Source organism: Salvelinus sp. IW2-2015, linkage group LG16, assembly GCF_002910315.2.
Source record: "Salvelinus sp. IW2-2015 linkage group LG16, ASM291031v2, whole genome shotgun sequence".
Taxonomy (NCBI): Eukaryota; Metazoa; Chordata; class Actinopteri; order Salmoniformes; family Salmonidae; genus Salvelinus; species Salvelinus sp. IW2-2015.
In genome coordinates this window covers 6,550,125-6,575,383 of record NC_036856.1, presented here as the reverse complement: position 1 = coordinate 6,575,383, position 25,259 = coordinate 6,550,125, and the positions used below count along the sequence as shown (strand labels likewise).

General features: G+C 42.5%; 2 protein-coding genes across 10 annotated transcripts in view; one reads left to right on the top strand and one right to left on the bottom strand.

The window, feature by feature from the left end:
* patj (PATJ crumbs cell polarity complex component) overlaps positions 1 to 3,321 on the top strand; it is a 172,183-nt gene extending 168,862 nt beyond the window's left edge. For all 8 annotated transcript variants that reach the window (XM_070447485.1, XM_070447482.1, XM_070447481.1 and 5 more), the window contains one exon: positions 3 to 3,321. In XM_070447485.1, the coding sequence (XP_070303586.1) occupies positions 3 to 149 (147 nt within the window). In that variant the 3' untranslated portion in view covers positions 150 to 3,321. The remainder of the gene's footprint in view (positions 1 to 2) is intronic.
* On the bottom strand, positions 3,255 to 24,186 carry tal1 (T-cell acute lymphocytic leukemia 1). Of its 2 annotated transcripts, XM_070447486.1 has the most exons (7): positions 24,069 to 24,186; positions 21,879 to 22,524; positions 21,184 to 21,281; positions 13,509 to 19,291; positions 8,425 to 8,539; positions 3,756 to 3,836; positions 3,255 to 3,601 (listed from the first exon to the last, which is right to left on the bottom strand). In XM_070447486.1, the coding sequence occupies exons 2-4, from the start codon at positions 22,385 to 22,387 to the stop codon at positions 18,840 to 18,842; spliced, it is 1,059 nt and encodes a 352-aa protein (XP_070303587.1). In that variant the 5' UTR covers positions 22,388 to 22,524; positions 24,069 to 24,186; the 3' UTR covers positions 3,255 to 3,601; positions 3,756 to 3,836; positions 8,425 to 8,539; positions 13,509 to 18,839. The 2 variants fall into 2 exon arrangements, with proteins under 2 accessions (XP_070303587.1, XP_023859515.1); XM_024003747.2 differs by lacking the exon at positions 8,425 to 8,539.
* Positions 24,187 to 25,259: the final 1,073 nt, after the last annotated feature.

Genomic DNA, 25,259 nt, shown 5'->3' with positions numbered 1-25,259 from the left:
AGGGGGCAGCGGCGGTGGACGGGCGTCTGAAGAGGGGTGACCAGATTCTGTCAGTAAACGGAGAGAGTCTGGAGGGGGCCACCCACGAACTGGCCGTGGCCATACTGAAGAGACAGAGGGGGGCCGTCACTCTGGAAGTCCTCTCTTAGCTCACACACACACCTATACCCCCACTGGCAAAGCGACCATTATGGGGTTGAACTGGTTTCAACTTTCCAACGTGCAAAAAAAAAAACAAGACTCTGTTCCGTTAAGTTGGCCAACATCTGATGCCCATCTTCACCCTTATAAACAGCCCATTAACGAGAAGGGGGCATTGGTTCTGGAAGGATTCGGGTCACTAGGTGGCACTGCCAAGGAGAGCCCTGCCCTGTAGCGATGTAGAGAGAGAACATGTGTGTCGCACTGCGTTCAGCTGTGCCCTCAAGTGAACCACGAGAAATAAGAGGACTATATCTGGGGGGCTGCAGGAAGTAGTGACACCTAACTTCCTGTGTGCCATCTTAGGAGCTTCACTGTGAGGGCGGTCCGATCGCTACGCTGACTGGATACACACCACGACTTAAAATGGCTAATGATTGGATATTATACAGCAAGAAACACAGGGAAGCTTTACAGTCTCTGTGCCATTTCAGCTTTTTTTTGTGTGATCGCACCCGTGCTTCCTTCATAGAACACTGGTAGAACAATACGAGCGGTTCAGTTGGTCTAGGTCTCTTCAACGTTAGCCTAGCGTTAGCTTAGCATCTCCCTGATCGGGAGACACTGGTTAGCTGTTAGAGATGTCAGCTTCATTTGCTGCTAATGTGTTAACTGTGAGGGTGAATGGTCTCGGCAGGGAACGGGGCTGCGACACACTAGACTGGAACAGGTCATTTAGACACACACACTGTATATACACACCCACACACAGTAGGCTAGTGAGTCACTGTCAGGTTGACGCACATCTTCTCATTCCTCATTATCCACACACGATTTAAACTCATAGTGTCATACTCTTACGCAAAGGTAGTACATTCAACAGTCTAGTCCCCTCAAACACAACTCTGGACCTTGAAGCTAGTTCCACTGCGTTTTCTTGCATTGTTGCCCTCTAATCAAGGGTCTCATTTAGACCTGGGAGGTGGGTGCAATTAATGATCAGGTAGAACAGAAAAGCAGGAGGCTTCAGACCTCGTAGGGTAAGAGTAGAATACCCCCTGCTGGTTTATCACTATGCAGTATGTTGTGTAGTCCTGCTAAGAGTTGTAAGCTTTTGTGCGTGTCACGAAGGAGTTTCGCCTTGCATATGCAGATGTGAGACAGGTTATTAGTACACAGTGTTGCCAAATTATCTGAACCCCCCCCTACCCCCCCCCTTGAATCCGAGACCGTTTAGCAAAGCGAGGAAAAATATATACACTATGCGTTTGTTAGCATTGTTGCGGCAGACACGTTTCTATTAGCGATACAATGTAATGTAGGCGAATCTCAGGACTTACATCGGGCATTGTCTGTTGCCGGGGCTTGCTTGCTTTCCCCTAGTGTGGGTTTGTATGGAGGTTAGCCAAATCTTTACCTCCTTCGTCGCTGACCCTGGAGTATCCCTGTGAGCCTATTAAGGTCCTATGAAATGGTGTCAAAATACATCCATGTCTTAACTAGTCTGGTCCAAGATATTTGTGCTCTACTCCCATGGTCATTGTCACYCCAAACAAGACCGCACAAACAGGACTGGATCCAGGCTTTGTCTTAACTGATCAAAGGGAYAAGGATCATCCTGATGAATCTTTGAGTTGGACAATCCACCTCCTAGCCAATCCCGATCATTTTAACTTTGTGGACTGGACACGTGCATTTCAATGAAGTGCTATTACTTTTTGTTTTACCTGCCTTTGTCATTGTTTTTATTTGTGTCATGCGGATGGTACTGCATGCATGTTACTGTAAGCCTATTCTTTTGTTTAGACATGTCTTGGTAAAAACATATACCAACATTTCTGATCATTTGGGGCACTATCAGAAGCAATCAATTTCTTGTTGTGAGCCGTTGTCATCATGTATCAAGGGTGCATTCCTTAGGCATCAAATGGAAGAAAATGGACTGAAACAGGTAGGGACAACCTGAACTTAATAAATGCTTGTTTTTGTAGCAAGACATTTTGCTACGGTGTGCACTAATGAATACAAACCATGTGTGGCTGTAGCTCCACACTGTTCTGTCCAGCTGCGAGAAGCTCACCACGTCCAACAATTACAGGATATCCTGTCTCCCTCGGCTGGAGCCCGTCGTCTGTTTCCCGTGTCGCTGCAACCCCTCCACGCTCACAGGAAGTGACAACACGTTCCTCCAAGACACTTTGAGCCCCCCTCCCCCTCGGTTGTATTCATTAGGTCCCAAACGGGAGAAAGCAGACTGAAACAAGGAGGGACTACCTGAACTTGCCCAATACAAAAACACTTGTTTTCCGTTGCAAACCATTTAGCTACGTTGTGCCATAATGAATATGACCCCGGTTAACACTAAGGAAAACCCTGCATAGTAACTCTCGCGCCGTGCCTGTCTCAGTAAAAGTGGAAGTGCAATCTGGTGTGCGTCCTAAATACTTGCAAGGGGTCCTAGGATTTAGGGGAGGTCGGCCTATTAAGGGGACTGACTACTGCTCTGCCGTGAGTCGCCGATGTGCTAGAGTAGATTGTTGTGTGTGTTCATCATACATCAGTCTTAATTCTGTGAGAGCCTATTTCTGTAAGTCTTAATGCTCGATCCCTTTAAAGAGATTCAGTTTAAACTCACTGCTGCCTATTTCACTTGCTTCTTTTCCCTCTCTCATGCTGTGATCTCTCCATCTACTCTGGACTTTTAGATTTTGTCTGACTTTGTCCTATGCGTGTCAATCGGCAATAGGCTGTGTGTTTGTACACGTGTTCGTCAGAAGTTGGACTGATGATGATGATGATCCCGTCACGCCCAATAATCCCGTCTATAATGCCATCGATGAACTGCGCGCTCGTCCGTAGCGCCACAGAAAACGTCTTTCTTCACGTCATTGATCGATGGAACGCATTTTCAAATCCAAAGAAACCATCCACCCTTCCTATATATCGATGTGTGACAAACTCTGCTGTAATGACGTGTGGATACACAGTATATATATATAAATATATCTATAGAAAAATATATTGTCTATGATCACAAATGCAAGTCTCATCTTTTAAATGTGTGTAGCCTACTGACTGTGGTCATACACTGATACTCTTCGTGAATTCTGATGAACTGTTTGATGATGTTCCATGTTTTATTAAATACAAGAGGAGCACAATCATTTCCACCATGTCCTACCTCTGATCTCCAAGTGAATTTATTTCCTTAAGTTGTGATACCACGTGTCATTCATACGCTGATAGCAAATATTTCAGTTGCTTCCATTGTTATGAGAATTTTCCATTTTATTTTTCAGGTCTAAGCGTTGAATCACACTTTAGGCCCGTGTGTGTGTGTCCACGACAAACCCATACACATTGGTGTCTTGTGTTGGTTCTTATCGGTCACATGACAGTGACTTTGTCCTCCACCCTTTCAAGGGCCATGTTCTCATATGCACCCTCGTCATCGCCGTTCCTGTGGGACACACACCTATTAGAACACAACCCCTGCTGTAATTGCACACACACCCCAATATCTATGTATCTTTAGGTCACTAGTACCGTTTAGAAATGTAGACTACAAAACAACAGAAAATAAGTGTTTAAGTGGCATTGTTTGAGCATCTTACCTGACTGTATCCAGGCTGGTATTATAGTTGGTCTTGGCATAGCCAGTGGTCTCCACACACTCACATACTTTGGTCTCCAMCCTTCATGCAATTGAGAATGGTAAACGTTAGAATGCTGCCTTACATTCAATTAGAAGCAATTAGAACATCTGGTCAATCTCATATAGTTCGGTGCAGGTGGTGAAAAACGAGATTGTGCTAAAGACCCAAATTGTGTCTGTGGAGACCCAAAACTTGTCCCAATACTCTAATACCAAACATTAAGAACACCTGCTCTTTCCATGACATAGACTGACCAGGTGAATCCAGGTGTAAYCTATGATCTCTTATTGATGTCACTTGTTAAATCCACTTCAAACAGTGTAGATGAAGGGGAGGAGACGGGTTAAAGAAGTAAGGAATGGGATAGGATGACTTTAAACCCAACAAGGACAACACGAATTAGGACATAGATAAACAAATGCAAAACCAACAGAGGGAGAAAGAGGAAGGATTTCTGGAGGATAGTTCAGGCCTTGATAGGTAAACAAACATTCAGATAAACAAGCAAGCAAAATAGCACTTGGAAAGGAGGTAGAAAATTCTGAGCACAGAGTATCTTAATTTAGGTGTAATGTATTTAATAGAAAAAGGCATTTATCTATAGGTGCATTATTTCAATAAGTGCTTTCAGCAAGAGGCATGTGCACATCATTTTAGAGCAGAGTGCATTGTTTAAAGAGGTCACCATGGAGATGGATGCATTCTCTTGCCAGTGTTTCAGAGACCTTGCCATCTCGTATCCTGAAAATGTTACAAGTGAGTCAGGAAAAAATGTATTAAAAAATAAATTGCTAAGAGAATCCCCAGAGACTCTGAGGGCAGACTTCATCCTAAAAGCGAACATGGAAATAGAAGGAGACCTTCTGTTCTACACGGATCATCCTAATGCTTGGCACACAGCTCTCCGCAAGACCAACCATGAACTTAAAATGTCAGAGAACAGAACAATGGGGAACAACTATACGTTTGATTCCACACCCAAATMTAACATTCATATTTATAATAACGACACTGCGACGGCTCAAGGTTCGGAGGCCAATCTGGATCAATTTGTCCGCTACTTCGACCAAATACAACCTCTTGTTGCTCAACTTAAAACCTTCTCCACTGTCACTACCTACAACAGCCTCCTCTTCCTCTGTGCCCTAGTAAGTATTCCTATTCCTCCCTCGCCTGCAGCAGACACAGCCCTGAAGCATGCCTCTCACACGGGACACATGCAGTACCACAGCATCTTCTAGAGGAGGAGATCAGCCTGGTGCACCAGCATAGGGAGGAGATCAGCCTGGTGCGCCAGCATAGGGAGGAGATCCAGGAACTGTAGTGTGCAATGAAAGATGTTGAGTACAACAGGCTCTCAGGATGGAAGTGCACAGACTTACAGAGGAACTGTCCAGCGCAGTCTACACCAGTCACGTACACGACTTGCAGAAGGAGCTACCTGAGCTGAGGCAGGAATTTCTCAGCCACCACCATCCACTCTACAGCACAGCTCAACCAGACCAGGCCCCGTCTCAGCACAGCTCAACCAGACTAGGCCCGTCTCAGCACAGCTCAACCAGACCAGGCCCGTCTCAGCAGAGTCAACAGACAAGGCCGTCCAGAGAGCTCAACCAGACCAGGCCCGTCTCAGCAGAGCTCAACCAGACAGGCCCCGTCTCAGCAGAGCTCAACCAGACCAGGCCCGTCTCAGCAGAGCTCAACCAGACCAGGCCCGTCTCAGCACAGCTCAACCAGAGCAGGCCCCGTCTCAGCACAGCCTAACCAGACCAGGCCCGTCTCAGCACAGCTCAACCAGAGCAGGCCCGTCTCAGCACAGCTCAACCAGAGCAGGCCCCGGCTCAGCAGAGCTCAACCAGACCAGGCCCGTCTCAGCAGAGCTCACCAGACCAGGCCCGTCTCAGCAGAGCTCAACCAGAGCAGGCCCGTCTCAGCACAGCTCAACCAGAGCAGGCCCGTCTCAGCACAGCTCAACCAGAGCAGGCCCATCTCAGCACAGCTCAACCAGACCCCGCCCGTCACAGCACAGTTCTAATAGACCCGGCCCGTCACAGCACAGCTCTACCGACTAGGCCCAACTCAACTTAACCCAGCTCTACACAGCACTGACTACTACCCAAGGGTCTGGCAAAACACTGTCGAGGGTAGTGCACCACATGATATAGTCCACACCATGTATCATTCACATCATCAGCCCTCATATACTGAGAGTTTGAAGCTTCGCCAGCCATACTGCCCTCAACACCACCATCCTCAATTCCCCCCACAACCTCTATCCCAGGCTAGTTTTGGTTGGGACACTCATGCCCCCKATGGCAGCCCCAACCCTGCAACAGGAGCCACACCAAGGCCTCCTYTGCACACCCAGAATGGAGCACTGGCAGCCACTCCTATCCCCTGCAGCAGCTCCACTCCTTTGGCGGGAGCTTCATCCGGGTGGACTGAGCTCTGCCAACACTGCTCTCCCAGTTCCCGTCCCAGCCCCTTGCATCCAGCGACTTGAGGGAGGTCTGTCAAATGCTCAGTCTACTCTGCTCTCACACGGTTGGCCATGGACCTTGGCAAAGTCTCAGCTCACTCAACATAATAATCAATCGAATGCTCTTCTCTCTGCCAGCTTCTAGCTGACTCAACGGTTAACTCGTCAGCTGTGAGTCTTTGTTTTCATTTCAACAATTTACTYTCTGTTATGTGTTCGATACCTTGCTTAAGATTGATGTGTAAAAATAAAAATAAAAAAATCCACTGGGGCTGATATGCTTGATCCATTTTTGCTGCAGCTCTCTGTCCCCCAATTGCTAAATCATTAACCCATATTTTTAACCAGACAATTGTTTCAGGTACTATCCCCAAGGTTTGGAATGCAGCCCATGTAAGAATCCTTGATTAATTCTCAGWTAAGATCTTTCTTCTCTTTGGAATGTATTCTAAATGTACATCAGTCAGGTTTTAAACCACGTCATAGCAATATCTCTGCTGCATCCCTAGTTATAAATGATGTGGTTAACTGTATGGATAAAAGGCAACATTGTGCTTCGCTCTTCATTGGCCTGTCAAAGGCTTTCGATACTGTTGATCACTCACTGCTAATTCGGAGGCTTTTCTCAATTGGCCTAGACCAGGCTGCATGTAACTGGTTTAAAAATGACTTGACAGAACTCAATGTGTATCTACTGATGGTGTTAAATCAGATTTCCTGCATATTACAAAAGGTGTCCCGCAGGGGTCGATTCTGGGTCCTGTACTTTTGACTGTTTACATTAACATTATCGACTTGTCTGTAAAAAACAGTAACCTGCACTTGTATGCTGATGATACTGTTGTGTATTCTATTGTCCCCACGGTTGACCAGGCTCTATCTGAACTAGTCTGCCTTCATTGTATTACAGAAAAACTCTATTGACCTGAAATTAGTATTGATTGCATGTAAAACTAAGTATATGTTGTTCTCTAGAGCACGTCAAAATAAAACATGTACTTTGGATGGTGTCCACATTGATCATGTCCCGGCTTATAAATATCTGGGAATCTGMATAGATGATAAAGCTGTCTTTTAAAAAGCATATTGATGAGTTAGTTCATTTTTCAGTCGACGTTCTGCCACTTAATTAAAGCCGTTAGATGCAGTTTATCATAGCGCACTGCATTTTATTACGGGCAACATTTTAAGTACTCATCACTGCGTTCTCTACTAGAAAGTTGGTGTTCCCTCTTTGATGTCATGTAGGTTGATACAAAGCTATGTTTTCATATATAAAGCTCTTTTACAAAAAGTCCCACTGTACCGAACATCTTTACTTAACTTTAGACATACGAGTCACCACACCCGGTCTCAGGGATGGTTAACTCTGGGAATTCCTTTGGTCTCTACTGAGTTAGGTAAGTCAGCTTTTAGTTTTCTTGCACCTTATTTGTGGAACAATCCTTCAAAATGTTCATAAATGTGAATTTTTGGTGCCTCTAGGGCAATTCAGAAGGCTGATTGAGGACCTTATTACTGATGAATGTGTTTTTTTTATTTTTTATGACCATTTTGTTCTTTCTGCTTACATATTGTACTTATATTGATGTGTGTATTTTCTGTAATTTATGTCATTCAGAGCTCATCTGTAAAAGAGACCTTGGTCTCAGTATGACTCCCTGATGAAATAAAGTTACAAAAATTGGAGTCAGCATGGGCCAGCATCCCACTGGACCGCTTTCAACACCTTGTAGAGTCCATGCCCCGACGAATTTAGGCTGTTCTGAGGCCAAAAGGGGGGGTGCAACTCAATTTTAGGAAGGTGATCATGATGTTTGGTATACTCGGTGTACCTCAGAACCATGTCTGGCTACAGTATGTCTGAAATTGTTTGTTGTCAAATCCTTGCTTCCTTCATCCTTGTTTCCTCGATTCCTTGCCTCGCTCACAAAGCTCATTCGAGGAGGATGTCTGAGGGAGGAACCTTCAATCCTCTCCTCCGATGTGCTTTGAGAGGGAGGTGAGGAATTGCACAAAGGACAGAGGAAGCAAGTATTTTATGCCTATTAAAGTTTTCAGACTCAGCCTATGACAGTGTTGACTGTCCTACTACAGTAGCTGTATGGACTGGAGATGGTCAGGTGTCACAGCGATTTATAGGCTTACCTTGAGTCCTGACACCAGGCCTTGTTGACCAGAAACGCCACGAAGATGAGAAAGAGAAAGACGCCCACAGCTATGATGCCCGTCAGCCACTGGGGCAGTGCCCGCTCCACCTTACCTTTAAAAGAGTCAGGGCATAGACGGGTTAGCTGACAACGTCACGAAAACGATGCGCACGCTTCAATGGGGCAGAAGTCCATGTGTTGTTGTGATTCTGCATGGCCAGATAGCGATCAACAATCACAAGAAGCTGCCGTGTGGAGAATCGTAGGTGGCTCGTTTCAGCTAGATTTATTTAGTTTTTGATACCAGGTCCTGTTTTGAGGTGTTTTGACTGATATCATGTCTATGCTAATATGGCAAGAATTTGCTCATAGTGCAAATGTATTTGTTTTCAATAAACATGGAGACAAAATATAGTTTACATGTTGACAAAAATCTAAGCCAACCCCGTCTGTTTTACCCCATAGTTGCGCACGCATCGGTTTTGTTAAACTTCTGACCCGCCTATACTTTACTTAACTTCTTTGGGACTGGGGGGCAGTATTGAGTAGCTTGGATGAATAATTTGCCCAGAGTAAACTGCCTGCTACTCAGGCCCAGAAGCTAGAATATGCATATAGTTAGTAGATTTGGATAGAAAACAATCTGACGTTTCTAAAACTGTTTGAATGATGTCTGTGAGTATAACAGAATTCATATGGCAGACAACCTGAGATAAAATCTGACCAGGAAGTGGGAAATCTGAGGTTTGTAGTTTTTCAAGTCATTGCCTATCCAATATACAGTGTCTATGGGGTCATATTGCACTTCCTAAGGCTTCCACTAGATGTCAACAGTCTTTAGAACCTTGTTTCAGGCTTCTACTGTGAAGGGGGAGCGAATAAGAGCTGTTTGAGTCAGGGGTCTGGCAGAATGCCATGAGCTCAGTCAGGCGTGCGGCCGTGAGCGTWAGCTGCGTTCCTTTTCATTTCTAAAGACAAAGGAATTGTCCGGTTGAAACATTATTGAAGATTTATGATAAAAATATCCTAAAGATTGATTCTATACATCGTTAGACATGTTTCTACGAACTGTAATATAACTTTTTTAACTTTTTGTCTGAACTAAGTGATCYCGCATTGAGCATTTGGATTACTGGGCTAAACGCGCGAACAAAAAGGAGGTATTTGGACATAAATTCTGGACTTTATCGAACAAAACAAACATTTATTGTGGAACTGGGATTCCTGGGAGTGCATTCCAATGAAGATCATCAAAGGTAAGTGAATATTTATAACGCTATTTCTGAGTTTGTGACACCTCTCCTTCTTTGGAAAATGGCTGTATGTTTTTCTCTGACTTGGCGCTGACCTAACATAATCGCAAGATGTGCTTTCGCCGTAAAGCCTTTTTGAAGTCTGACACAGCGGTTGCATTAAGGAGAAGTTTATCTATAATTGTGTGTTTAACACTTGTATCTTTTATCAATGTTTATGATGAGTATTTCTGTAATTTGATGTGGCTCTCTGCACTTTCACCGGATGTTTGTTTGAGACAATGCATTTCTGAACATAACACACCAATTTCAAATGAGGTTTTTGGACATAAAGATTAACTTTATCAAACAAAACACACATTTATTGTCTAACATGGAGTCCTGGGAGTGCCATCCGGTGAAGATCATCAAAGGTTAGTGATTAATTTTTACGCTATTTCTGAGTTTTGTGACACCTCTCCTTCTTTGGAAAATGGCTGTATGTTTTTTTGTGACTTGGCGCTGACCTAACATAATCGCAAGGTGTGCTTTCACCGTAAAGCCTTTTTGAAATCAGACACTGTGGCTGGATTAATGAGAAGTGTATCTTTAAAATGGTGTATAATACTTGTATGTTTGAGGAATTTTAATTATGAGATTTCTGTTTTGAATTTGGCGCCCTGCAATTTCACTGGCTGTTGTTGTGGGACGCTAGCCTCCCACATATCCCAGAGAGGTTTTAAAGCATTTTTTTCAGTGCTTATATTCATCTAGGCAAGGCCAGGTGCAATATGTCTGGCACATGTCTGGCACATGTCATTCTAATGTTCTGTAATGTCATTTTCATTCTCTTGYGTTATCATCCCAGTTGATGGGATTACTAACATGACATTCATGCTGTTTTTCTTTTGGTGCAGTCCGGACAGGCCTTAATTTCAATGTCCACAGATATGCGGTTCGGACCGGTCTATTTTTTTTCACAAACATACACTGCATTCAGTTAGTATTCAGACCCCTTCCCTTTTTCCACCATTTGGTACGTTACAGCCTTATTCTAAAATGGATTAAATAAATACAATTCTCATCAATCTACACACAATTTTAAAACTTATTTTGTACAATACCCCATGATGAAAAAAGCGAAAACAGGTTTTTAAACATTTTTGCTAATATATTAAAAATAAAAAACATACCTTATTTTCATAAGTATTCAGACCCTTTGCTATGAGACTCGAAATTGAGCTCAGGTGCATCCTGTTTACCTTGATCATTTACATTTACATTTAAGTCATTTAGCAGACGCTCTTATCCAGAGCGACTTACCTTGAGATGTTTCTACAACTTGATTGGAGTCCACCTGTGGTAAATTAAAGCTGTCTATACTGTATAAGGTCCCACAGTTGACAGTGCATGCCAGAGCAAAAACCAAGCTATGAGGTCGAAGTAATTGTCGGTAGAGCTCCAAGACAGGATTATGTCGAGGGAGGTGACCAAGAACCCAATGGTCACTCTGACAGAGCTCCAGAGTTCCCCTGTGGAGATGGGAGAACCTTCCAGAAGCACAACCATCTCTGTAGCACTCCACCAATCAAGCATTTATGGTAGAGTGGCCAGACGGAAGCCTCTCAGTAAAAGGCACATGACAGCCTGCTTGGAGTTTGCCAAAAGGCACCTAAAGGACTCTCAGACCATGAGAAACAAGATTCTTTGGTCTCATGAAACCAAGATTGAACTCTGCACTTTCACKGGATGTTTGTTTGAGACAATGCATTTCTGAATGCTAAGCGTCACGTCTGGAGGAAACCTGGCACCATCCCTACGGTGAAGCATGGTGGTGGCAGCATCATGCTGTGGGGATATTTTTCAGTGGCAGGGACTGGGAGACRAGTCAGGATAGAGGGAAAGATGAARGGAGCAAAGTACAGAGCGATCCTTGATGAAAACCTGCTCAGGACCTCCGACTGGGGCGAAGGTTCACCTTCCAACAGGACAATGACCCTAAGCACACAGCCAAGACAACGTAGGAGTGGCTTCAGGACAAATCTCTGAACGTCCTTGAGTGGCCCAGCCAGAGCCCGGACTTGAACCTGACCGAGCATCTCTGGAGGGACCTGAAAAAAAGCTGTGCAGCGACGCTCCCCATCCAAATTGACAGAGCTTGAGAGGATCTGCAGAGAAGAATGGGAGAAATTCCCCAAATACAGGTGTGCCATGATTGTAGCGTCATACCCAAGAAGAGTCTGTAATCGCTGCCAAAGGTGCTTCAACAAAGTACTGAGTAAAAGGTCTGAATACTTACGTAAATGTGATTTTTCAGTTTGTTTAATAAATGTGCAAAAATATCTAATCCTTTTTTTACTTTGTCATTGTGTGTAGATTGATTTTTTTGTTATTTTTTWAATCCATTTTAGAATAYGTTTAACGTCACAAAKTTTGGACTAGGTCAAGGGGTCTGAATACTTTCRGAATGCACTGTAGACTTGTCTAATCGTTTCAGATTTGGTACGATCCGGACCGGCCTTGATTTGACACAAACTTATACGTCTATAATTGGTTCAGATTTGTTCCAGACTGCACCAAATCGGAACCAATRGTAGACATCTATGTTTCACAAGTTTGGACAGCACAGTAGAGCACGTCGGWGTACCGTACATAGAAAAGTAGTTTGAAACCAGCTCTGTCTCACATCAGAGTTAGAAGTATATCCATGTTTCTCAAACGTCACATTTTGAAGTGTTTAAGGTTAAATTTAGGCATTAACTCCGAAATCTTAAGGTTAGACATTAACTCTGAATGTGTAAGGTAAGGGTCAAGGTTTGGGATAGGCTTAATACAACAATCTCAAAAGCAACTTTCTAARGCTGGATTCAAACATGTAACCTTTGGCACCAGAGGCAGATGCTAACGCCCATCCCCTTGAACAACGACCATGCAAAACCCAAACCTACTTGAAGGTAACAGTGCCCATTGTTGCCCCTAGTGGCCGGTATCCACGTAATCTCCCGACCTCCTCAGACATGGATGGACGTCGAAAACTGACTTGTATCACGGGTGACCTGGCTGTAAATGTGTTCTTGTTTGGAGGGCAGAGTGCATTAGAATAAAACCCAGCATGTTTAGTAAGTGTTTGTTTTTACATTTACATGTTGGTAATTCAGCAGACGCTCTTATCCAGAGCGATTMACAGTCAGTGGATTCATCTAAYGTAGATAKACAACTACATATCGAAGTCATAGCAAGAAGAATACATTCTGTAACCGTTACTAAGAATGCTAATGTTGTTGAAGTGGTCTGTTTGTTCTGTGTGCAAGACAACTTTGAACATCATCGCTGCCAGGTTTTCAAAAAGCTAACGTAAGTGCGTGTGACCGATGGGAGAAATAATAAATATTATATGTTGCAATCTTCAGCCGGCTCCTCTTTCCTGTATTAGTAGGCTTGGAAAATTCTTATTGTAATGTAATGCTTACTTTTTTGAGAATMTGGAGTTGAAATTTGGCCATCGAATTAATGATTGAAATATATGTATTTATAACATCTGTAAATTACGTCTTTTCAATGTCCGGAAATGATGTATTTTCACATTTTATTCAGCACTTAAAATGCACCATTTTTGCTTACTGGGAATTGACAAGAGGGAACGAGTAAATAATAAGCAGATACATTCATCATTCTGGAATTTACTGTACAAGACTGAAAAAAAAGCCCATTGTTAGGGAATGAAATTACTTTAATCCTTCCCATCCTATTATCAACAGTGAATTGGACCAGCATGCAGAGTCACATAAAGGCAGCTATTTTCTTTATAGGGTACTATTAACTTTAAATAACCATGAGTTTCAGTTCTTACCTATTTGAGCTGTGACTACTCCCAGAGTTAGCATCAACCAAAGAATCCCTGTTGTCGCTCTACCCATTGTTGAGTCTTACTGAAAATCCCCWAATGTAGTTTTAGGATCACAAAAATGGGCTTGCGAGCAGCTCTTCAAAATATATGTGTGTACCGAAAGGCTTAGGATTGTTTTTGGAATGTAGAGCACACACATCCTGGTTCTGTAGTCAGTGAATGATTTACCCGAACTTGCTTAAACAAAACATCTGGTCATTCAATAATAACAGCGATAAGGTTTTATTTGTTCATTTTGGGAAGACATTGACATGTGTAGGCCATCCATGAACTTATTCAGTAGAAATATCAAATGGCAAAAAGAGAATAATCATGTACCCTTGATACAGATGATTTTACACTATAGTGACCAGGAAATACAGGACTAAGCACTTTTCAATAGCTGCGCAGTGAAAACACATGGAAACCTAGAGAATATACAGTCATCTCTGAAGGACTTTGGCTTGGTGAGTGTTCAATCAGTCTCATGGCTTCTAATATGTCACTGGAGGTCTGGTTTAAAAAGTAATCTATTGAGCTCTGTTTTGCCTACTAAGGAGTTAACATTTGACAGTGTTCCAAGATAAACGTGTGATAGTGTAATAGCCTCAATTCAGGCTTAACTATTCATTCTAACATTATTCAGATCTGTATGTAAGAATGATTTCTAAGTATAAAACTATATTCAAAAGGCGTTGGAGATCTTGACAAATGCACAAGCCTGATTGACCTTATGCAACAAGTGACTTTGCACTAAAAGCCAGCGTTCAGAAGAATGATGCTTTTGTACTTTCAGTACACAGCAGCTACTAGCTATTGGAGCCGACGTGGGTAAAGTTAGTGCGGTGGGCTTCACATACTGTAGGTGCATGTTGTTATTTTAGGCATGAGAGAGAACGGGAGAAAGTGGAAATGAAAGATGGTTGATTAGTAGAGCAGAGAGGGAGAGGTGCTGGAAGGACAGGGGACACACCCCCTCTGGACTCCAGGGACACATGATGAGCATCTCTTTGTGTGTGTGTGTCCGTCCGTCCGTCCGTTAGTCTAACCGTCTGTCTCTCTGTCCGCCTGTCTATACAGTGCATCGACACCAGGCTTTGTCCCAACCTCAGCACCAGCCAAATTAGCAGGTCCCTTTTCACTCAGCCCCGCCCCCTCATTAACAGCCTCCCGCCCCTCTCTCTCTCTCTCACATACACACACACACACACACACACACACACACACACACACACCTCAGGGGAGTAGGCAGGCTGTGATGTGTGGCCAGATAGCAGCCCTGAGAGCCAGTAGCAGCGGTTTTCCCCACTGTCCCGTTACAGGCTGAGAACCAGCCCTCTGTTCTGTTCTCTGGGGCCAGCACAACTCCCCTATGGCCCATCCCATCCAGCCCACCATCAACCACACACAGAGGGAGGGAGGAGGCCGTTAATTGATTTCTCTCCAGCCCTGTCTGTCTAGTTATCTCCAGCCATAAAGATGTTTTATTTTGTTATCTGTCTGTAACACTTGTCTTTGTTGGGAGGGTCCCTTGGAGATCTATCCTGGTGTGTGACACAAATGGAGCCCTAGTCCCTATATAGTGCACTACTCCGGTCAAAAGTAGAGCACTATGTTTGGAATAGGGTGCCATTTGGGATGCAGATCCGGTTTGTCGCCTGACTGCTCTCTTCCACCTGTGTTCTTATGGGAAACTGGGAGAAGGATTCTAAGAGTTAATTAAAAAGGGACAAGACCTGTTGCACTGCGGTGTGCTTTCGCTGAGTTGAAAAAGTCTTGATTGAATCCATTATTTGAATGGGTTATTTCAGTGAAGGGAACTCAATCTCATTCTCACTATGATGTAATGATATGAATGTGAAGTTATATTTGATCTATGGATAGATAATGAATGTACACTAGAGGGTTTCTTGTGGATGGGGCTGTTCATATGTCGAAAGTCTCCTTCTGAGTCTTAACCCGACAAAAAGCAGTACATAATTGGTAGATACTTTAGTGTTGAACAGATCTGTAATTAATATTGTTGGATCTCAGTTGGCAAGCGTATAAACGTGTGTGTGTGTGTGTGTGTGGTTACCATGCTTGAAAGTCTTCAACACTTTTCTTTACATAGCTGCATAACATACTTCACACTTTGATAGTGAAACAACTTTCATTTCATAAACCTGTAAAATACAATATATATAGACCTGTGTTTGTTTGTGCTTGTTGTGTCCGGAAAGTGGGGTTGAGAGAGGTGCACCTAATGTAGCCACATTAAACCTCACAATAACAAGTCCTTGAGGAGTCCCGAAGGGAACACCCCATCAGCCTCTCTACAGACAGCCCTTCACAGAAACAATACCGACTAATCACTGAAGCATCCCTCTCACCAAACTCTCCCTTTACCTTCCATGGCGTTTCACAGAGGGACACATTCCAGTCCTTTGCGCCACCTTAAGTCAGGCTAATGTTGTYTTCACAATTGCTGTATATACACTGCTGATGTAATACCTCTCCCTCACTGTGTGTTTGTTACTTTCTTTACGGCTGGTTCCCTGGACACAGATTAAACCTAGTGCTGGACACAAATGTACCTCAACGGAAAATCTCCATTGGGAAAGAGAAAGGGGGATACCTAGTAAGTTGTACAACTGAATGCCTTCAACTGAAATGTGTCTTCCGCATTTATTGAAAGTGCATTTAAGTAGAGGACCTGTATTAATCTGGGTCCTTAGTGTGCAGTATGAGGTGAATGTAGTCCTACTTATTGAAGAAGCTAACAATGATCATTTTTATGAATGAGTGTACTGAGTGTACAAAAAATTAGGAARACCTTCCTAATATTGAGTTGCACCCCTGCAGTTGAATTAAGCTGACAACTAATGTTATTTGACTAGTCACTTTCAAATATTGTACAAATATTCCTAATATTGAGTTGCACCCCCTTGAGTTGCCCTCAGAACAGTCTTAATTGGTCAGGGCATGGACTACAAGGTGTCGAAAGCGTTCCACAGGGATGCTGGCCCATGTTGACTCCAATGCTTCCCACAGTTGTGTCAAGMTGGCTGGATGTCTTTTGGGTGGTGGACCATTCTTGATACACAGGGGAAAACTGTTGAGTGTGAAACGTAGCATAGACTGAGGTGGGAACTGGTGATGTGCCAGTGTTTCACACGCACCCCTTCATTCGCTACGGGACCAGTAGCCTAACCTCACGGTCTCCGCTGATGGCTTTTTAATTGGCTGTGATCCTTATCAGTCATCAGCTCCAACTCTCCGCTCATCATAGAGTTGTAATCATGACATAGTGTTCCCCGGTGCCCCCTCAAATACCTTCTAGCTCAGACTGGCCACTCTATCTCTAGCACTATCTCAATCTAATAAGTGGATAATAACGATAGTGTTCAATTCATATGGTGGGAACATGGAGACTACATTGGACCCATTGCATCTCATCTAAGAGGCATCGCTCCAGATCGATTGTGGGGTCTGTCTGTGGATCGATTATTCAATTATGATGGTCATATTTAGGGATGGGAATTTGAAAAYCTGGGAACTGCCCTAAAAAATGTGTTGTAATTCTCATGGCATTTTTTATGGACAGTTACAGGGGTTGGGGTCAATTTCTAAAATGCCCCCTAAATTCCCTTAATTAAATGTCATCGTCATTCTATTTATCTCTATTTGATTCAACTTTGAAATAAATAAAACAAATTGAATTATTGCGCTTGGATTGTACCTGCCATGGCAATATAAACATGTCTTTGATTACAAACTACTGCATATACAGCCAGTCTACCTTTAAAAAACTGGAAGCATCTACTGGTGATGGGAGATGTACACTGTACTGTATTACTGTCATTTTCATAGACCCACATCTTTAATTGACGATTAAGAAATATTACATAGAAATTTGAATACACGATGAGCGTAACAGTATACTTTTCCCCTCATTTTTATTTTGTGGTATATAAAATTCTGAGATATAACATTGAATATATTTATAGATGTCTCCATAATCACCTTACAGCAAAAGAATATCCCTTTTTTTGTTTAATACATCAAAGACTTAAAGGTACCATTTCTGGTTACTCAATAGTCTGCTGAAATAGCAGACGTACATAATGTCAAATACAGTGGTAAAACACTTGACTAATGTTATCAATTAAAGAGAAATTGAAGAAGTGAATGTGAAAAAATGATCAACTCAATGTACCATGGTCACAATGAAAGAAGCAGTACAAAAATGGCAAGTTTCATTGTTCAATACAAATGTACATGTCTGTTTTTATGTACATTTGTACCTCTTACATTGCAAGATACAGAGATAATATATTGTTATTTTGTTCTATTATTGGACAGGAATCATGCCCTCGTGTGTGTGTGTGTGTGTGTCTCTCTCTCTCTGTGTCTCTGTGTGGTGCGCGATCGTGTGTCTGTGTCATGCGCATGTCATACTAATATGCCATCCATATTATTCCATACAAAAATGGCAACAATTTGACCTCAAATTTTGTATGGTAAATATTGTAACCATGTGGTTTATGTGAATATCACATTAACAAGTACACTTTTAAACATTTTGTTCTTCTCCCAACATTAACATTGACAGCAACACAGAGATCTCCCACTTTTTTAAAACTATTTTGTTAGTTTAAAACCGATTATCAGTTATCTCACTGCAAAACTGTGTGTTTGGGAATAAACTGTGTTATCCAACAACTTATGACGTGGTGTTCAAGAAAAATGTTTCTGGAATTCAGGTCGAAATACTATTATTTGATAACTCCAAATTTGAGTTACTAAAAGAAGAAAAAAAATGGACATTAGAGGGCTCTAAGATGAAAACAAATCACTTAAATTTAGTACAGTCCATAGTACTTAAGAACAAAATTCTCATTGTCGTTTAAAGAGTCAAGCAGTGTACCTAAACAAACTTTGATCTCAGGCTAGAAAAGGTACCATTATGAGATTCATGCTGTTTTTGGAAATTCCCTTAATTGTTTTTTGATATTATGATCTGAGTTACATTTTAGGTCTGTCATGACTTCCAATCCATCACCTGCTTACAACAGCAGTTGGGAGAAAGCCTTTATGTTCCACCAGAGAACATACCCACCTCTGGAAAGGCCAACGACAGACAGGGCCATTGAGGGAAACAGGAATTAGAGAAAGATCAAATTTGTACACAGCACGAAATGTATCGCCATCGGAACCATCCTATTGATGCCCATTCACTCCAGGTTGGTAGAAAATTGCCAAGCTCCTCCTTCTCACATTCTCTTTTCTTCTCCCCATAAAGAAAACGTAGAGTCATCTCTGGTTTTGTTCGTCCATGTGGAGTCCAGAGTGATGATGGAGGCCTCTGGAGGTGGGCATTCGAGACCCTATAGACAAATCCTGGTCATCGGTGTAGCTGTCGGGACTACCGTCCCCGTCCAGAAGACTCCCGCAACTGGAGTTGCTGGGCGACAGCATTCCCTGGAGGGGCTCTTCCCGGAACAGGCTCTCCTCGTGGGCCCGCGCCCCCACAATGCCACCGCTGTCGCCGGCCTCCAACACACCTTCCTGGTCGTCCAGGAGCTTGGCCAGGAAGTTTATGTACTTCATGGCCAGTCGGAGGATCTCGTTCTTGGAGAGCTTCTTGTCGGGCGGGTGAGTGGGGATGAGCTGGCGAAGCTCGGCGAAGGCACCATTCACATTCTGCTGGCGCCAGCGCTCACGACTGTTGGTGAATATCCGCCTCACAATTTTGGGCTGCGAGCCTGAGAGGGAGAGGAGGAGAGGGTGTTACGTAGGTATTCTGATCATGTCTGATTTATACACTGTATGCATACACCAGCAGTATGTAGGAATCAGATGTGTTAGAGTTGACCTGGAACAAAAGCCTGCACTGCGGCCTTCCAGGACCTGACAGTGGCATACCGCAGTTTCGCGTGGCCCCTGAAAAGCCTGAGCAATGACTTGTTATGACCTGTTTATCTGCTCTTTGGGGAAGGGAGGGAGGGACCTACAGGGGGCCCCCAATCCCCCATAGCCACCAAATCAAATGTTACAGTGTTTCTCTGTGTAAACAACACAATATAAATCTGATTTCAGTCTTTTTTTCAGGACATTATTCAACAATAGTGAGTCTTGAAGGAATGCCTTAGCAACTCTACAAGTGGCCAGATAGCTGTCCTACTGATGCAGCTTTTCTCTTTAAAATGGCTCATGTCCAAAACTCCCTTCTCTCCTCTAACCCAGGATAGGTTGATGCTATATACACCAGTCCATATTTCCAGAAATAGTGAAAAACCAAAGTGTGATATGTATATACACTACCGTTCAAAAGGTCACTTAGAAATGTCCTTGTTTTGAAAGAAAAACACATTTTTAATCCATTAAAATAACAGCAACTTGATCAGAAATACAGTGCAGACATTGTTAATGTTGTAAATGACTATTGTAGCTGGAAACGGCAGATTTTTTAATGGAATATCTACATAGGCGTACAGAGGCCCATTTATCAGCAACCATCACTCCTGTGTTCCAATGGCAAGTTGTGTTAGCTAATCCAAGGCGACTCTGGGATTACATTTACATTTAAGTCATTTAGCTGACGCTCTTATCCAGAGCGACTTACAATTTGGAAAGTTCATACATATTCATCCTGGTCCCCCCGTGGGGAATGAACCCACAACCCTGGCGTTGCAAGCGCCATGCTCTACCAACTGAGCCACACGGGACCACACGGGATGTTGGCCTTCTAGGCAGAGTTCCTCTGTCCAGTGTCTTTGTTCTTTTGCTCATCTTTTTATTGGCCAGTCTGAGAGGTGGCTTTTTCTTTGCAACTCTGCCTAGAAGACCAGCATCCCGGAGTCGCCTCTTCACTGTTGACGTTTAGACTGGTGTTTTGTGTGTACTATTTAATGAACCTGCCAGTTGAGGACTTGTGAGGTGTCTGTTTCTCAAACTAGACACTCTAATGTACTTGTCCTCTTTCTCAGTTGTGCACCGGGGCCTCCCACTCCTCTTTCTATTCTGGTTAGAGACAGTTTGCGCTGTTCTGTGAAGGGAGTAGTACCCAGCGTTGTACGAGATCTTCAGTTTCTTGGCAATTTCTCAAATGGAATAGCCTGCATTTCTCAGAACAAGAATAGACTGACGAGTTTCAGAAGAAAGTTCTTTGTTTCTGGACATTTTGAGCCTGTAATCGAACCCACAAATGCTGATGCTCCAGATAGTCAACTAGTCTAAAGAAGGCCAGTTTTATTGCTTCTTTAATCAGTGCAACAGTTTTCAGCTGTGCTAACATAATTGCAAAAGGGTTTTCTAATCATCAATCAGCCTTTTAAAATGATAACCTTGGATTAGCTAACACAACGTGCCATTGGAACACAGGAGTGATGGTTGCTGATAATGGGTCTCTGTACACCTATGTAGATACTCCATTAAAAATCTGCCGTTTCCAGCTACAATAGTCATTTACAACATTAACAATGTCTACACTGTATTTCTGATCAATGTTCTGTTATTTTAACGGACAAAAAAGTGTTTTTCTTTCAAAAACAAAAACATTTCTAAGTGACCCCAAACTTTTGAATGGTTGTGTGTGTGTATATATATTTTTTTGTTTTGTTTTTAAGTATAACAAATAAATATGATATGATCTTACCATTACCATCGTTGATTTCAATCTCATAAGGCGCAGGTCGACGTTTTATCCGATGGCTGGGATACATGCCATACTGTTCCATCTCGCCACCGTAGCCACTGCAGGAAGATCGTGGGAATTAGTCAAATTACAAATACCCTCTACAAATATATAAGCCTATATCCACTGGCCACAGATGTCAGTTAAACATCTAGATTTGAATTATATTTGGTTTAGTTGTCAACTAACGTGAAATCAACAAAACCTGTCGCCATGTCACTGGATTTAGTTTAAAAGTTGGGTGAAAAAGATTACATTTTGCAAATTCAATGAGTTGTCCCACGTTGATTCAACACGATTTTGGGTTGAAATGATGTGGAAACGAAGTTGATTCAACTAGTTTTTATCAGTGAGTATCTCAGGCTATATGTCGACTATTTTATTCTGGTGATTTTATCGAATTAAATGATGACAGTTAGGCCTAATGTAGACCAAATTAAAGACTTGATGTAATACTAATAGGCCTAATAATAATAATATGATAATGAAAACAAACTCTGAAAATGGAAATAGCGATGCACATTTCAGTCCTAAAAGTAGAATAGGCTACACCAATCAAAATATGACAGATAAACAGTGCACGCATGGCATAAACTTGTCCATGAAAAATCACATTATTACGACATATACATTTTCAAATGAATAGCTTGCCTTACCTGTTCATAGTAGCGAGCGGTTGAGCAAAGTTACTGTACAGCATCGCTCGTGCAGGGAGAGAGTACCCAGGTTGGCTCAACTGCACCATTCGAGTTTCGCTCAACAACGGGTCCCGGGGAGGCAGTGGCAGTGGAATAGGAGGTCTGCACAGCTCGGTGGTCTGTACCCTGTGATTGCCGTCTGCCGTCATGTCCTTAGCTTTTATGTCCACGAGCCCTCCTCTTCTGGCCAATTCGATAACAGGCACTTCCTTTTTTTGCTCGCTGTGGTACGCCGTTTCCTTGGTAACTGCATTAAAGAGGATAGTCCGGTTGCAGTGCTCCCCCGGGACACGATCCCTCTCAGCTGAGTTCGCCGACGCCGCTTCCTGTGTCTCACCACCAGCTTCGCCCCCCTCCCCACTTACACGACCTGCTATGGAAGTAGTCAGGCTGTCGTGATGTGGAGACTTGCATTCCTTGCCCATAGGACTGAGCTGCCCAACTTCTGGTTTCAGTTTTTCCATCATTTCCGCGGTTATTCGATAGATTAGACCGTGCGTAAATATGTTTTAAATTGTAAAAGTGCATTTGCTTAATGCCATCGACGGATGACTCCGCATCGAAACGATCTCTTTCATCCGCCGATATTAATCCTTGATGTCACCTGCAAAAAAAAGAAGCTTTTATGCTTTTTATGTATGAATCTAACATTTTCTAACGAATAAAATACCAAAAATGCAGACTGCGCGCGACAATGGAATGACCCAGAGCTCTAAAATGGTAGGCCTACAGTCAATCCCGCGCGCGGCAAGTCATCAACTAACTCAGCAGGCAGACCTGTGTATTCTGCACGGTGCTCTATCTGCACCTATGAGGGTTGGTGCATATACTGTCAATGTTTCTAACTACGAACGCACTGTTGCGTTACTGCTTCCCTTGTCAATACGGCTTTTAATCCAATTAACTGTTTGGACTGCACTCTTGCGGTCCGTCACATGGGAAAATCATATCCCTTCATGGCTAATACTTTAGAGGATATTATCAGAGCCAATGCCTTGCTTTGTGATGTTTATTTTTATTTTTAACAATTGTTGGCCTATTTGTTTGCCTCTGTTAAAAAACATAGGCTAATTGCCTTGGTTCTAAATTCACGATTTCCCAACATTATTGCTTCTGTCCAACGAACGTCGTGCAGTTAAACGGAAGCGTTATCTCTGCGTGGAAATCAATACAATTGATTGCCTTTCACTGTATCATTATCGTTATATAACATACTCATATTAATATAAGTGGAATGATAACCTCTGTCACTCGAGGGCCTGTTTTTCCAATTGATTTCATAATTCTTCGTTCATCGATTTGTCTTTTTCATTTGGTTTTTATTTTATTATTTCTGTTCTTAGCCTACTTTGTTGCGTGTTCATAATTTGAGTTTCAAAATAATCCGTTCCTTGCTCCTCAGTAAAATTATTACGTCATGTGAAAAAGGAACTGGTGTCGTTTTTTTCACCACCACTGTGGGAATAGTTTTTGGGCTATAGCTTGTAGGGCAAGTACAATGAAATGGAATAGAGTGCGTTTTGCGTAGTTTATTTATGAGCCTACTGTGGCTTTGAAAGCTTGAACCTTAATTGAGCCACAGTCCACAGAATGTTATGCATTGCCAACCTTTTCATTCTATAAAATGTGTAGGTACGCTAGGCCATCACACATTTTTACAAAAACATTGTGGTAGGCTACATCATTTTCTGTTTCACAATAGCCTATGAAGATATAATAGCCTAATGCGTCACTAACTTATATTTCAAATAGCTTTGCTGTTCATTGTTGCAAAATAAAATGATCACCCATAAATTAATATTAGCCTATCGGCTAGCATTCCCTGAGTGTGTAGGCTAGTCTGTTTGATTTAAATGAAAGCGTCGATAGACGGAGGACATTTTATCAAAACGAAAAAATATATGAATATATCGAATCTTTGTACATGTTTCGTGTTAAATCTAATTTTATTGGTAGATAAAACGAATGCTAATTCGATAGCCTAACTGATGTATTTCACTTCACCGAGGAAACAAATGTCAACCCGAAATAGGAACGACCAATGATAAACAATGTTCCAACTATCTATTCGCATTACCAATAACATATCCATAAATCGACAACAACATATGTGACTTGATAAGGCCTATTTGGGTGTGTTGTCCTTACCATAGCCGGAGTGTTGTTGATAGAGTAGCCTATGCGTGGAGCCATTTTGTCGAGGGTAATCCATGTCTGATGTTTTAGATTCACTGAAGTGCTGCGTGGAAGCTGGAAGTGAGGTCTATATAATTCCACATCACGTCCAGTGCGCCACTTAGTATGGGGAGCGAGCGGAACACAGGCGCAATGTGGTGAGGAGAGATAAGGGAACGCAGTTGCGGCCACTCCATATTCGATAAGCCCCTAAAACCATTATTTATTAAATTATTCATTATTATTTGGCTTTTTATCTTGGGCAAGCGCGAGGAAAAACTATTGCCTTATATTGTGAATTGATATGCACTGACATAGGCCTATAGCGGGAGATTTTAAGGGATAAAAATCCATGTTTATTACAGCAGGTGCATGCCTTGTAAAATGCTCCAAGTCTTAGTTCAAGAGCAATGGAGCGTATTTAAATCATATCAGTTGGGATGTTGACTTGAGAAAAATACCATTAGGCATGTGTATTTGTTTTGACTAATATTTTAACCTTTTATGAAGGAGAATTAATAAACCGCGAATTCACAAGTGTTTGATGAATGCATTTGAATTAATGAATGCGACATGTAAAATGAATACGATTGGGCTACTGAATGTATTTCCGATAGTTTTATATTGTGCAACAATGATAATTAAGTAGTCTAATACTTTGTAATTTGGGTCAAGCTCATATCATTTGACAACACTCGGAACACAATTATCTCCCTGTTTTTTGGACCATTCAGATAGGTTTGCATGAAAAACCAAACAACAGTGGACTCCAATATCAATTGAAGCAGCACAGTCTACCGGGTATAGTCTACATCACGTGTATGACTATCATCATTAGCCTGTTTAGCTGCATGGCTATACAATGAAAGTCCTATAGCCTAAATTAAATAAACATCGACCCACATAAGAGGAAAATAGGTACATCGGATAAATGATCAGAATCCTTTAATCCTCCTCTTGCTTTGTTATTTTTGCAGTGGATTGGATCGATCGCGTAGGGATGCCTTGAGACTTGGCAGAATTTGGTGTAAAGCTCAAAGGACCACCTTGCAGACAGAGATAAGACCGCCTGCAGGTTCATCCGTCAAAGCGGGAGGTGAGACACCCGATATTCTCAGAGATGCAACGTTTGGTGCTATTTTAGGTCTACATGTGTCCTTTAGG